A 15,210-nucleotide genomic window follows, 5' to 3' on the forward strand; every position below is an offset into this window, starting at 1 on the left:
TGGGGGGAGGGTACCGTGATCATCCCAGAGAATTCATGGCGAGGGGGGGGGTCGGCGGCGGGGGGGGGTAGTTTGGTGCCTGCAGGGATCTTCCCTGATACCAGCCATGCGGTGGGGGGAGGGGTACCGTGATCATCCCAGAGAATTCATGGCGGGGGGGGGGGTTAGTTTGTTTTCTGGTGCTGCTGAATGTTAACAGAAAAACCGCAGCACTCTACTTGCCTGAAGGGGCCCAGACAAGCCCCCCCACACTGCCCCCCCCCCAACTGGCTGAGATTGGCCAGGCTTCTGCAGCACTCTACAGGCTATGCTTGGTATGTGGGAAAGGAGGGTGCAGAAGCTGTAAAACAATGGCTTACCATGGCCGCATGCAAGCCGAATTCTGTTGCCCAGACCTGTGATCTCTAGCAGCAAAGCCACAAGCACTCAGCATTAAGAGGCAAAATGCGACCTTGCACAGAAATCACATGTGCTATGTAATGTGAACAGTGTTGGTCACCGTGAAAGAGTATAAGCATTGTTCTGCAAAATGTAGCTTTTAAAACAATTCTCTCTTTTTTCCCCTCCCTACAGCAGCTGCAAATTCCTCAAGCCTCCCTCCTCCATCCCGAAGGTTATCACAGATAAGGCGTCGTAAGAAGAAGACGCGGGAGGACATGTTTTCTGAAATTATGCAATCCAGCAGGAGTGACAGAGCTCATCTGAATGAGTGGAAGGAAACAGTTTCAAAGTATAGGAAAGAAGTCAGTGAACGTGAGGAGAGGAGGGACCAACGTGAGGAGAGGAGGGACCAACGTGAGGAGAGGAGAGACGATCGAGATGAGAGATGGCGGCAGGAAGACCAGAGGATGAAGGATGCAACGCTGGGGCTGCTCCGGCGTCTGGTGGAGGTTCAGGAACGGCTGCTGGAAAACAGACTGCCGCTTCAGCCCCTGTTCCACCCTCCCCCCTCCCCATGTTCCGTATCCTCCTCACCCAGACGTGTAAGAACGCGGGGGGGGAGGCTCCGTACACCTTCCCATTCCACCCCAGTAGACAGCCCAAGCAAAAGGCTGTCATTTTTTTAACCTTTTCTTTGTGGCTTTTTCCTTCCCAGCAATCCTCCTCCCAAATACCACCCGGGTTCCCTCCCTCTTTTTCTAATCTATTAATAAAGAATAAATGATTTTTAAATGATAGTGACTTTATTTGGTTTGAAAGAAAGCTGGGGTAAGGGGCAGGGTGGGTTCCTTACAGAAAATCAGTCAGTAAAGGGGGAGGGTTTTCATGAAGGAGAAACAAACAGATATTTCACACGGTAGCCTGGCCAGCCATGAAACTGGTTTTCAAAGCTTCTCTGATGCACAGCGCTTCATGGTGTGATCTTCTAATCGCCCTGGTGTCTGGCTGCGCGTAATCAGCAGCCAGGCGATTTGCCTCAGCCTCCCACCCCGCCATAAAGGTCTCCCCCTTACTTTCACAGAGATTGTGGAGCACACAGCAAGCAGAAATAACAATGGGGAGATTTCTTTGGCTGAGGTCAGAGCGAGTCAATAATGAACGCCAGCAACCTTTTAAACGGCCAAATGCACATTCTACCACCATTCTGCACTTGCTTAGCCTGTAGTTAAACAGCTCCTGACTCCTGTCCAGGCTGCCTGTGTATGGCTTCATAAGCCATGGCATTAAGGGGTAGGCTGGGTCCCCAAGAATAACTATGGGCATTTCAACATCCCCAATGGTTATTTTCTGGTCCGGAAAGTAAGTCCCTTGCTGCAGCCCTTTAAACAGAGTAGTGTTCCTGAAGACGCGAGCGTCATGAACCCTTCCCGCCCAGCCCGCGTTGATGTTGGTGAAACGTCCCTTGTGATCCACAAGTGCTTGCAGCACCATTGAAAAGTACCCCTTATGTACTCGGTGGCTTGGTGCTCCGGTGCCAAGATAGGGATATGGGTTCCGTCTATTGCCCCACCACAGTTAGGGAATCCCATTGCAGCAAAACCATCCACTATAGCCTGCACATTTCCCAGAGTCACTAACTTTCGTAGCAGCACCTGAGTGATTGCTTTGGCTACTTGCATCACAGCAGCCCCCACCGTAGATTTGCCCACTCCAAATTGATTCCCGACTGACCGGTAGCTGTCTGGCGTTGCAAGCTTCCACAGGGCTATCGCCACGCGCTTCTCAACTGTGAGGGCTGCTCTCATCTTGGTATTCTGGCATTTCAGGGCAGGAGACAGCAAGTCACAAAGTTCCATGAAAGTGCCCTTACGCATGCGAAAGTTCCGCAGCCACTGGGAATCGTCCCAGACCTGCAACACTATGCGGTCCCACCAGTCTGTGCTTGTTTCCCTTGCCCAGAATCGGCGTTCCATGGATAGAATCTGCCCCATTAACAACATGATCTCCAAAGCACCGGGGCCTGTGGTTTCACTGAATTCTGTGTCCGTGTCCGTGTCCATGTCCTCATCATGCTTGTCGCTGCGCTGCCGCCGCCGCTGCCTCCTCGCCTCGTTTTTCTGGTCCTGGCTGAGCATAAACTCCACGAGAACGCGCGAGGTGTTTGCAATATTCATGAGTGCTGTCTTGACCTCAGCGGGCTCCATGCTTGCCGTGGTATGGAGTCTGCAGTGTTCACCCACCCAGGAAAAAAGGCGCGAAAATGGTTGTCTGCCGTCCGTTGCTTTCATGCAGGGAGGGAGGGAGGGAGGAAGTGAGGCTGTACCCAGAACCACCTGCGACGATGTTTTTTGTCCCATCAGGCACTGGGATCTTAACCCACAATCCCAATGGGCGCGGGAGACTGCGGGAACTATGGGATAGCTATGGAATTGCTACCCACAGTGCAACAGTGCAGAAATCGACACTAGCCCCGGTACTTGGACGCACACCACCGAATTACTGTGCTAGTGTGGTCGCACTCATTTCGACTTTATACAACCTGTTTCTCAAATCCGAATTATCTAAATTCGGATTAATCCCGTAGTGTAGACATACCCATAGACACAGATTTTGAATCTGGTACAGATTTGCATGAGAGGGAAGCTGCTATAAAAGTGAGGTGTCTTGCAGAGGACCCCAGGTCTCGTCTTTTTCAACATCGGAGCATCGATCCGGATCGGCAGAAGCCTGGCTGCACCCGTCCCCTATCTAACTCACCTGGCCAGTGAAGTTAAGGGGAGCAACTAGTTGGTAACAACAACAAGACAGTGTGTTTGTGTATGTGAGTGCATGTGTAATATAGATCATATGCATATGATACATTGTTGATTGATGCATCTATTACCAATGAATGGGGCATTTGCCTTATTTCCCCCTGAAAAGATCCTGTGCAGTACTTTAAGTACAACAACCCCACCTCCCCTGCACCCAGACTCTCCCCGCCTCCCCCCCGCTGAGCTCCAGCCACTTTCACTTGGTCCCCCTTGCAGACTCCCATTGCCCCTGCACCTGGCATCTCCCTGTACATCCAGCTCCCCCACTGAGCTGCCTGCACCCAGACTGCCCCACACCGAACCCTCTTACCCCCATCTGGATCTCCCCACACTAAGTCCCTCTGCACTTGGATCCTGCTGCTGGACTGAGCCTCTCTGCCTACATCTGGTGTGCCTGGCACAAAAGGGGCAGGGCCCCAGGGTGTTTCTGTGGCAGGCATGGCCCTTGTGCTGTGTCAGGGTCAGGTTCAGTCTCACTGCCAAGTCCCTGTCCAGGGGGTGGGGAAGGCTGCAGGGTATTGTCCCACCTCCATGCAGCCAGTGGCCTGTGCTCCCCACTACCATGGTGGAGCTTCCACATTTATTTATGATAAAAAAAATTCAGAATTTTAAAATATTCATAGAATTTGATGCAGAATTCCCTCAGGAATATGGGGCACTGTAGAGCTGTGATGGTGGGACAGTAGGGGATCTATGGGAGGGGGAGCTGGGCAGGGGGTATGGTGTGCAGGGTGCTGTGCAGTTGTGGTGGGAGGTCAGTGGGAGGGGTCTCTAGGCAGGGGGTGCTGGGCATAGGGATCTGTGGGGGAAGTCTCTGGGTGACGGGGTGCTGGCATAAGGGCAGGGTACTGGGCGGGGGGGAGCAGTGTGGAAGGGGCACGCTGGCAGCTCAGGGCTGGGTGGACCAGTGTGCATCTAGCAGTTTTGGGTTTGTAAACAGTGCCCTTGTGCTGGGCTGAGTGGAGCCACTCTCACTGTGCCTCATTGCCCCCAACCGCCCCCCTGCTCTGCGGACCGCCCCCCCCATCACATGCCCTATTTCCCCAATGGGGGCCCACAAGATATGTTTGAAGCCGGGCCGACAAAAAGTTTATCCAGCCCTGGGTGCTACCACACTATGAATAATAAATAATAATAAATCATTGAGACCTGGTCCTGGGGCAGCTCAGGCAGCCCCTGCGCTAGTTGTACCAGCTACTGCTGGGGCAGTCTAGAGCCACCACACCCCAGCAGAAGCAGGAGTTTGGGTGTGAGAGGGAGCAGGGGGTTGGGGCACAGGATGGGGTGAGGCAGGCTCTGGTCAGCGCTTACCTTGCAGGCTTCCCGGAAGCTGGAAATCCCCCTTGCTCAGCTTCCAGGTGGAGGCATAGGCAGGCAGCTTTGCACACTGCCTCCCCCATTGGCTGGGAGCTGCGAAGCCAGCGCTTTGGGCAAAGGCAGTGTGCAGATCTGCCTGGCCATACCTCCACCTAGGAGCTGAGCGAGGGGGATGTCCCCACTTCCGGGGAGGTGCGGAGCCAGGTAGGGAGCCTGCTGGCCCCCCCAAGCACCAGCAGGGTCACAGACCATGTGCTGCTGCCCCCCTGTCCCCATCACCCCCTCCCCCCAATTTAGTCAGGGGCATATAGTAGAAGTCATGGATGGGTCACGGGAAGTAAACAAAAAATCATGGCCCGTGACCCGTCCATGACTTTTACTAAAAATACCCATGGCTAAAACATAGCCTTAATTATAGGTGATAAATATTCAAGGCAGTTTTTGAAACACAATGAAATGGAATTATATTCCATATAATATCCTCATTACATAACAATCAGTTAACTCCATTAGGAACCCTTATGTATTTCGCTGTTCTTGGCCAATGAAATGACATATCAGTTTTACTTTTGTTTATAATTAGTTTCTACCAGGTCCATTTTCTGGGTCATATACACTAACATAATGCTGTTGTTTTTGGGTTCAGTAATGCAAGGTAAAATTTAAATCAAACCCTTCTAACCTTTATAAAATCCTTATTTAATATCTGCTAAATTTTAGGGTTAAACCAAGTTGACAGTATCCCCATAGATGAATGTTTACTATAATTCAGCTATATTTAAAGCTCTGATACTTTCCATTATAAATCTAATTTCTTGGGTTTATAATTCATCGGTAAAAAAAAATTCTGTGTCAAAAGAAATATATTTTTGATTGCAATATATATATATGTTCTACTCGAATCTGGGCAAATTCTACAATGGAATTTTTCTTTTTTATTCTACCAGTTTTACCCTGACTTTACAGCCAAGAGCAAGTATCTTTCTTAGGGTATGTCTTCACTGCAATTACCCCAAATGATCAGCACCTGGGTCTGAGCACCCAGATTAGTCTAACTTGGATGTGAGTGTCCACATACCTCAACACTAGTGCTGCACTTGCCTGTGTGAGGTGCTAGGACTTCTGAAGGCATATCCATGGTTCTTAGAATTGCAGTAAGCTGAGCCACTCTGATTCTTTCCCAGTGAACTTTGGAAGAACTTGTCTATTCCTCTGTGCACATAGGGAAAATATGGAAAGGCACTGGAGTGTTTTAGCTGTGTCCTCACTGCAAAATGTGCTGGGTTAGCAGCTGGAGATAGGGTGCACTCAGGCTTTATTTAACCTATATCCTGGACAGGCTGGCTAGCTATGTTGAAACTGATCTGAAAGCATCACCATATGTGGGAAGAGGGTTGTGTGTGAATTGGAGGTGAGTTAGGGACAATACATGAGTAAGAGCCAGAGTTAACTGCAATGAAGATAAGCCCTTATTCAAATAACTCTCTAAAATATTTCAAAACATCCCAGATGGTTATTTGATTTATTCAGCTCTTTGGGTATTCAAAGCTTTTCAGCCTTTTTCCCATGCAAATTCCTTTTGAAGGAATGAAGCATCATCAGCAGGTAAGTACCCTGAGTAGGTGCAGTAGTTGGATGTTTATTATATGAGAAACAGAAGTGAAACTGCTAACATTGTTACAGCATTTAAACAACACTAATGACAATTAGGCCATAACATTAACACCCACGTGATAAATGGGGGACTTTCCCACTTTCAGTGTGGCTACAGCTTCAAAAGCATTGCCTTTAGGTGCTTTCTGAAAGTTATCTTCAGGGCTAGATGGGCTCTATCCCTGTGATAAGATTGTGATAAAAATGCCTTCAGTTTGTCTAGGCAACAGGCAATGCTATTGGAGCTGTACTGTCGAGAATTACAGGTCCCCAGTTTACCTAGTGTAGATTCAGCCTTATAGTTTTTCTCTCTCATTAGTGCTTTCAAGCCTTTTTTGGAACTGTCTTGCTATGCAGTGTCCCGCTGGAGTGACTGTGACTTAACCCTGGTGCTGCTGCTCCAGGTAAGTCATTACTAGACTGTGAGCCTGCCTGGAGCTCTGCTGCCACAAATACCCCCACTAGAGAAAGTCAAAAGGCTAAGGAATATTCCTATCATTGCTCTGATTTTATGGAACATGGCATTTCTTGGATCTCTTCTGGCCGGTACCAACCAGAAGGTAACGTCCCAGGGTGAAGGAGTGCATACTGCAATGCCTCTTCTAGTATGAAGTGTGCTGCTGAGCCAATTTATCTTCATTCACACAAGGTTCTTCAGCCCATTCACCCCTCGTGCATTAACTCAACATTTAAGAGGTTTTACCTTGATTTTACAGAGCGCGAGATAGATAGAAAAAAATATCTATTGCTAACAAAAAAGCCCGACTCAGTTGTAGTTAAACTCTCCTAGTTGGAAATGGGTCCTGCCTTGAGCCGGGGGTTGGACTACATGACCTCCTGAGGTCCCTTCCAACCCTGATATTCTATGATTGATTCTGTTCCTGCTGCAGGCTCATGTTGCTTTTGGGTAGTAAAAGGAAACAAGGCAGGTCTTCTACTTTGTAGCACAGGTTCTAGCCCAGGCACTTGATGTGCTAGTAGGAAGCTGTGACCACAAACCTCCCTAACTCAGCCTCGGACTCAGGCAGGCGCTGTGAAGGCTTTTCAGTGCCTATCTGCCCCGGCCATTAGTGCTTTGTCCCACTCTAGCGGGAGCTGCGTTTTTCTAACAACACATGGCAGTGGCTCCAGCCAGCAAACGCCTCCCACCCAGCACTGCGGTGTATTTCTGGGGTGGAACCGTGATGTTGTTTTGCGGGGGGAGGCGGGTATAGACCGTCTGTCTCGCACAGTCTCTGCGGGGGACGCGGGAGGGAAGCCCTCCCGAGCAGTGACAATTTCAGCCTGATGTTCAGGGGCTAGATGCCTGTACCCCCAAGCCAGAGGGCTTGGATTGGGGGGCTCGGAAGTCCCGCCAGTGAGGTCCGAGGCGGGCACGTGGGAGGCCCCGGCTCGGGGCTCTGTGGGACCGGTAGGAGGCTGGATACAGAGGCAGGGGGATAATCCAGCCCCGCCGGCGGGCCGCGTCCTTCCCACTTCGCCGCCCCAGCGCGAGAGCTGCGGCCGGGCTCGGCCGTGCCCCCTCCCACGCCCGCCTCCTTCCACGTCTGGCTGCGCCGCGGCCGCTCCCCGGGGCACGGGCTATAAGAGGCTCCGGCTGGGGCTGGCGGCAGATGCTGGAGGCAGGAGGCGGCGGGGAGAGGCGAGAACCTGCGGCCATGAAGTCCCCGCAAACCAAGAGCGCGGCCGGCAAAGGTGAGCGCGGCTGGCCCGGGCGCTCGGCTGCAGCCCCCTAGCGAGAGCCACCGTCGGGGCTGGCGGCAGCCGCCGCTGGGCTGCGGGTTGCGGGGTCGGTGTCCTTCGTCTGGCTGGCTGTCACCGGGGCCGAGCGGTGCTCGCAGCAGCCGCGGGGAGCGCTCGGTGCAAACCCCAGTTACTGGCGGGAGCAGACCCGACCCAGGCCCGGCGAGCGACTGAGGCTCGGCTGCTCCCGGCTCCCTCTGTTTCCCCAGTCGGTCCCGCTTTTTGCGGGGACATGGGGGGCTGGTCTCTCTCTGCGGGGACATGGGGGGGGGCTGGTCTCTCTCTGCGGGGACATGGGGTTGTCGCGGGGGGGGGCTGGTCTCTCTGTGGGGGGAAATGGGGGGGTGTCGCTGGGGTGGGGGTGACCGGTCTCGCTGGGGGGGAGAATGGGGGGGTGTCGCTGGGGGGGAGGTATGGCCGGTGTCTCTGCGGTGACATGGGGGTGTCGCTGGGGGAGGGGGGGTCGGTCTCTCTCTCTGGGGGAGAAATGGGGGGAGGAAGTGGGGTGGCGTTGGGTGGGGAAGTGGGGGTGGCCGGTCTCTCGGGGGGGAGGAATGGGGGTGGCGCTGGGCGTGGGGTGGCCGGTCTCTCGGGGGGGAGGAAATGGGGGGTGGCACTGGATGTGTGTGTGACCGGTCTCTCTGTGGGGGGAAATGGGGGTGTCGCTGGGGGGGGTGACCGGTCTCTCTGGGGGAACGTGGGGGTGGCGCTAAGGGGGTGGCCGGTGTCTCTGCGGGGACATGGGTGTGTCGCTGGGGGATGGGGGGTCGGTCGGTCTCTCTCTGGGGGACATCGGGGTGTCGCTGGAGGGGGTGACCGGTCTCTCGGGGGGGGGAGGGGGGGTGGCGCTGGGGGGGGGGTGGCCGGTCTCTCGGGGGGGAGGAATGGGGGTGGCGCTGGGCGTGGGTGGCCGGTCTCTCGGGGGGGAGGAAATGGGGGGTGGCACTGGATGTGTGTGTGACCGGTCTCTCTGTGGGGGGAAATGGGGGTGTCGCTGGAGGGGGTGGCCGGTCTCTCTGGGGGGGACGTGGGGGTGGCGCTGGGGGGGTTGGCTCGGTCTCTCTCTTGTGCTCCAGCCCTGCTCTCCGAGGGTCGGGGGGATTTTAAGGGTGTCCATGTTTCTCGTTAGGCTCCGGTGACGGTCTCCCTCGTCCTCTTCCGTCCCGGCCGGGGCCGGCCCCGGGCCCTGCCGCCCTGCGGGCGGACGCCGGGGAGCTGGCGGAGGTGCTGGGTGAGTTCGATGCCGTGATAGAAGACTTCTCCTCGCCCGTCAGCAAGCGCCACTTCCAGTACGAAGAGCACCTGGCGCGGATGAAACGGCGGAGCAGCGCCAGCGTCAGCGACAGCAGCGGCATGAGCGACTCCGAGAGTGAGACCCCCCGGCCCTCGCTCTGCCTTCCCCAGCCCTCCCCCACGCTTCCCCTTCCCCTTTCCCTCTCTCCTGCGCAGCGGGCAAGGGCAGCTGCCAGTTAGCGTCTCCTTCACCGCATCTGCATGCAGTTCAGTGTTGCTTTGGCTAGCAAACCAGTTGTTTCTACAGCTTATTCCGGGGGGAGGAACTTTCAGAGCTGACAGGTAAAAATAGCTCTGACTTCTAGATACTTGACAGCTCTCCCCACCCTTCAGACAGCAAAACACTGCATGGCTCTTTTTTTCTTCTGTCCTTGTATTTTGGTGTCTGGAACGTAAGTCTTTTCAGCAGCATTTGGGGAGACATTGTACCAGTTTCTATGATCTAAACTAAATGTACATTTCTTAAGAAACAGGTGTCTTATTGTTACAAAAGGCAGAGATTATCTAGCACTATTTATACCGTTTACTTTTGTCCCCTGCTTGACAAAAATTAAAACTATTATGCATTTAATTTTGCTGTCTTCTCCAAGCATTCCCGCACCTTACTCTTTGTTCCTTCCATCAAACAGCTCGTTGAAGGTGACCCGCAGACAATGTTTTTAAATTAAATTTGTGTCCCTTTTTGCCCTCCTTTTATGATGCATAAATAAATCCAGAAAGATTTATGTTTTAAAAATAATTTTCTTATTTTTCCCCGCACAAATCTCAAGAATGTCAAGTCTGGTCTTCTCTGGTTTTGTCTTCTTGGAAGTCGCAGACATTTCTTGTTAATTTTCACACCTTAACTCAGGGGTGGGCAAACTTTTTGGGCTGAGGGCCACATCTGGGTGGGGAAATAGTATGCAGGGTTGGGGTACGGGAGGGAGAGTGGGGTGAAGGAGGGGGTGCAGTGATCAGGAAGGGGCTCAGAGCAAGGGATTGGGGCAGAGGAGGGGTGCAGGGTATATAAGAGGGCTCAGGGAAGGGTGTTGGGGTGCAGGAAGGGTGCGGACTGCAGGAGGGGGATCAGGGCAGGGTTTGAGGTGCAGGGGGCTCAGGTCTGGGGGTTGGGGTGCAGCAGGTAGCTCAGGGCAGGGGGTTGGGTGCAGGAGGGGTGTGAGATGTATGAGGGGGCTCAGGGCAGGGAGTTGGGGTGTGAGGTGCAGGCAGGGGGCTTAGGGCAGGGAGTTGGGGTGTGAGGTGCAGGCAGGGGGCTTAGGGCAGGGAGTTGGGGGGGGTGCAGGAGGGGTTCGAGCTCCGGCCCAGCACCACTTACCTATAGCGGCTCCAGGGTGGCAGCGGTGTCCCTGCATGCCTGCCCTGTCCCCGGCCTAGGGTGACCAGATGTCCTGATTTTATAGAGACAGTCCTGATTTTTGGGTCTTTTTCTTATATAAGCTCCTATTACCACCCCACCCCCTGACCCGATTTTTCACATTTGCTGTCTGGTCACCCTACCCCGGCCTGTGCCGCTCCAGGAAGCGCTGCGGCCCCTGGGGGAGGGAGGGTGGAGGGCTCTGCGTGCATTGCCCTTGCCGCGCCTCCAGGTACCTCCCCTGAAGCTCCCACTGGCCGCGGTTCCCTGTTCCCAGCCAATTGGAGCTGTGGGGGGCAGTGCCTGGAGGCAAGAGCAACGCACGGAGCCCTGTGTCCCCCCTGCCTGGGGCCGCAGGGATGTGGTGTTGGCAGCGCAAAGCCCTGAGGGGCCGGATCTGGTCTGCAGGCCGTAGTTTGCCTTAACTGATCAATCATAAAGATGCAGACAAGGACAAAAGCTCATTTTTCTTTTTCCTTTGTGGGTTCCCTTAATGTTGATGATTGCTGGGGAGAATCTTGCTATGCTATACAAAAGTGAAAAGTCAAAGAGAAACACAATGGTACTTGGGGTGGATGAGGTCAGAGGCTGGAAAATAAGGTGTCAGAGAAGAAAGAGTTCCCAGCTGGCTGGTAGAAGACTATAGAGGCACTCCATTTTTTAAAAGCCAAAGACAACCCTAGTCCATTCTAGCAGGAAGACTCCTGATGACTTCTTCATCCTGTAGTTAACTAAATATTTACTAAACAAGAATGTTGTATTAAAAGTATTTTCACAAGAGGTTTATAGAAATACCGGAAACCACTTCCTCCTCTCCCTTCAGTGAATGGTGCTGTCTTCTGGTTTTGGAGGTTGCCATTTTAAAGATAATTTAAATCACTAGTTCCAGTTTGAGGCAAAACATTATTTGTACAGTGCAGAAAGAGTGCTAGTTGTACAAAAGAGTATTAAATTAATACAGATAGCATACCGACAACATACAAGCAAAGGATATGGAATCAGGAATATCCAAAATCAAGGTAACTGAGCAATAAAGTTTAGCATACATTTGTTAGTGTTATCATTTCTTTTAAAAATTATATATTTTGGTTGTTCTTGTTTGTCAAGGAGAGTATACCAAAATTAATAGTAATTAGGAGGACTGAAAGAACCTGCTTTCTCATTTAAAAATCCATGGAATCAATGACAAGTTTCAGAGTAACAGCCGTGTTAGTCTGTATCCGCAAAAAGAAGAACAGGAGTACTTGTGGCACCTTAGAGACTAACAAATTTATTAGAGCATAAGCTTTCTTGGACTACAGCCCACTTCTTCGGATGCATATAGAATGGAACATATAATGAGGAGATATATATACACACATACAGAGAGCATAAACAGGTGGGAGCTGTCTTACCAACTCTGAGAGGCCAATTAATTAAGAGAAAAAAAACTTTTGAAGTGATAATCAAGCTAGCCGAGTACAGACAGTGTGATAAGAAGTGTGAGAGTACTTACAAGGGGAGATAGAGTCAACGTTTGTAATGGCTCAGCCATTCCTAGTCCTTATTCAAACCGGAGTTGATTGTGTCTAGTTTGCATATCAATTCTAGCTCTGCAGTCTCTCTTTGGAGTCTGTTTTTGAAGTTTTTCTGTTGTAATATAGCCACCCGCAGGTCTGTCACTGAATGACCAGACAGGTTAAAGTGTTCTCCCACTGGTTTTTGAGTATTTTGATTCCTGATGTCAGATTTGTGACATTACAAACCTTGACTCTATCTCCCCTTGTAAGTACTCTCACACTTCTTATCACACTGTCTGTACTCGGCTAGCTTGATTATCACTTCAAAAGTTTTTTTTCTCTTAATTAATTGGCCTCTCAGAGTTGGTAAGACAACTCCCACCTGTTTATGCTCTCTGTATATGTGTATATCTATCTCCTCATTATATGTTCCATTCTATATGCATCCGAAGAAGTGGGCTGTAGTCCACGAAAGCTTATGCTCTAATAAATTTGTTAGTCTCTAAGGTGCCACAAGTACTCCTGTTCTTCTTTTCATGGAATCAATGTTTAAGTTGTCATAAGTAAGTTTAAAAAAAACCCCACACAAGCAAAACCTATATTTTTAATTGCTAACTTCCTCTTCTCAAAAAAATTCCATAGAATTTGCCTTCTAAAAACTTATACTTTCTGATTTCCAGTGATTTCTAGTAATGAAAATGTTTCTTTCACTAAAATGGTAAATTGTGACCAGATACTTAACTTAATTAATATTAACAACAAAGGGGAAGGAACACAAGCCAAAATAGGGGAAAAAATGGGTTAAAGTCTATTTAGACAAGTCAGATGTATTCATATTGGCAGGACCTGATGAAATGAATCCTAAGGTACTTGAGGAACTAGCTGAAACAATCTTGGAACTGTTTAGTGATATTCTTTAAGAAAACATGGAGCATGGGTGAGGTCCCAAGAGGACTGGAGAAGGGCAAACATAGTACCTGTCTTTAAAAAGGCGGGGGAAAAAAAACAGCCTAATGTCAACACCTGGAAAGATACTGGAACAAATAATCCATCAATTTGTAAGCACCTAGAGGATAATAGGTTATAGCAGAGGTTCTCAAACTTTTGCATTGGTGACCCCTTCAACATAGCAAGCCTCTGAGTGTGACCCTCTCCTTTATATATTTAACACCATAATAAATGCTGGAGGCAACATGGGGTTTGGGTTGAGCCTGACAGCTTCTGATCTCCTGTGTAAGAACCTCATGACCCTCTAAGGGCTCCCAACCCCCAGTTTGAGAACCCCTGGGTTAAAGTAATAGCCAACATGAATTTATCCAGAAAAAATCATGCCAAACCAACCTAATTTCCTTCTTTGACAGGGTTACTGGTCTTGTGGATGGGGGGAAGCTGTAAATGTTACATATCTTGATTTTAGTAAAGCTTTTGACACAGTCCATCATGACAATCTCACAAGCAAACTAGGGAAATGCTATCTAGATGAAATTACTATAAGGTGGGTTCAAAACTAGTTGAAAGACTATACTTGGAGTAGTAATCAATGGTTTGCTGTCAAATCAGAGGGTATATTTAGAGGAGTTCTGCAGGGTCTGTTACTACTCAATATTGTCATTAATGTCAGATAATGAGTGGAGAGTATGCTTATAAAATTTGTGATAACACCAAGCTGGGAAGGGTCGGAAGTACTTTGGAGGACAGGATTAGAATTCAAAACGACCTTGACAAGTTGCAGAATTGGTCTGAAATCCACAAGATGAAATTCAATAAAGATAAGTGCAAAGTATTACACTTAAGTAGAAAAAAATCAAATGCAGAACTACAAAATGGGGAATAACTGGCTAGGTAGCAGTACTGAAGAAAAGGATCTGGGGCTTATAGCAGATACAAAGTGAATATGCATCAACAACGTGATGCAGTTGCAAAAAAGGCTAACATCATTCTGGGGTGTATATTAACGAGAGTGGTGTATGTAAGACATGAGCTAATTGTCCTGTCCTGCTTGATACTGGTGAGGCCTCTGCTGGAGTACTGTGTCCAGTTCTGGAAACCACACTTCAAGAAAGACATGAATGAATTTGAGTCCAGAAGAATGCAACAAAAATAATAAAAGGTTTAGAAAACTTGACCTGTGAGGAAAGGTTAAAAAAACTGGACATGTTTAGTCTTGAGAAAAGAAGACTGAGGGACCTGCTAAGTCTTCAAATACATTAAGGGCTGTTATAAAGAGGATGATGATCAATTGTTTTCCATGTCCACTGAAGATAGGACAAGAAGTAATGGGCTTAATGTTCAGAAAAAGAGATTTACGTTAGATATTAGGAAAAAACTTTCTAATGCTAAGGATAGTTAAGTTTGCAAGGGAGATTGTAGAATCCCCATTTTGAAGGTTTTTAAGAGCAGGTTAGACCAGGAATCGGCAACCTTTGGCACGCGACCCACCAGCGTAAGCAGGCCAATGAGGGCGGCGGTAAGCGGCACGGGCCGAGAGATGTGCTGGCTGCCGCTTACCGCAGCCCCCATTGGCTTGGAGCGGCGAACCACGGCCAGAGGGAGTCGCGATAGGCCGAACCTGCGGACACCGCAGGTAAACAAACTGGCCCGGCTCGCCAGGGTGCTTACTCTGGTGGGCCGTGTGCCAAAGGTTGCTGATCCCTGCTCTAATCCATTTAAAAAAAAAAAAAATTTCCACCATTTTCAGATTTACTGCAAGCCTGCAGTCAGGTACTTTCAGTTTACTTAAGAGACCTGTCTATACTGGTATGTTCTGCCTGGATTCTTTTTCCTTGACTCTCTGATCTAATTATCGTAAAAATACCCAGCAAAACTTGTTTCTCTTTCTGAAGACATCATTTAATATAGTAAATCCCTCTCCAAACCTCCCTGTACCATTTTGGTGAAATCAGAGATGAATGGCAGTTTTTAATAAAGAGGGTCTTTCATACCAAAGAAAGGCTCAAATATCAGATGTAAACATAAATCCAGTTACATTCCCCTTGTCTTTCAGAACTCCTCTTACTACATGTGCTAATTTCCAAGCTATTTCTATTCAAACAGAGGCTTCTTCCCTCAGCCCAGCTTTTCTTCTAACTTGATCTTAGTGAAGTTTTGATTTTAGTGAAGTTGTAGTGACCTCACTATTACCGTGGCAACACTTACA

The 15,210-nt window shown here is 49.8% G+C and overlaps 1 protein-coding gene across 1 annotated transcript in view; it reads left to right on the plus strand.

Moving 5' to 3' along the window:
• Window positions 1-7,403: 7,403 nt before the first annotated feature.
• Window positions 7,404-15,210, plus strand: part of RGCC (regulator of cell cycle) — a 32,500-nt gene continuing 24,693 nt past the window's right edge. Inside the window, exons 1-2 of the mRNA XM_054013937.1 lie at window positions 7,404-7,859; window positions 9,037-9,276. Coding sequence (XP_053869912.1) covers window positions 7,778-7,859; window positions 9,037-9,276 — 322 coding nt within the window. The 5' untranslated portion in view covers window positions 7,404-7,777. The remainder of the gene's footprint in view (window positions 7,860-9,036; window positions 9,277-15,210) is intronic.

Source organism: Malaclemys terrapin, chromosome 1 (genome assembly GCF_027887155.1).
Source record: "Malaclemys terrapin pileata isolate rMalTer1 chromosome 1, rMalTer1.hap1, whole genome shotgun sequence".
Taxonomy (NCBI): domain Eukaryota; kingdom Metazoa; phylum Chordata; order Testudines; family Emydidae; genus Malaclemys; species Malaclemys terrapin.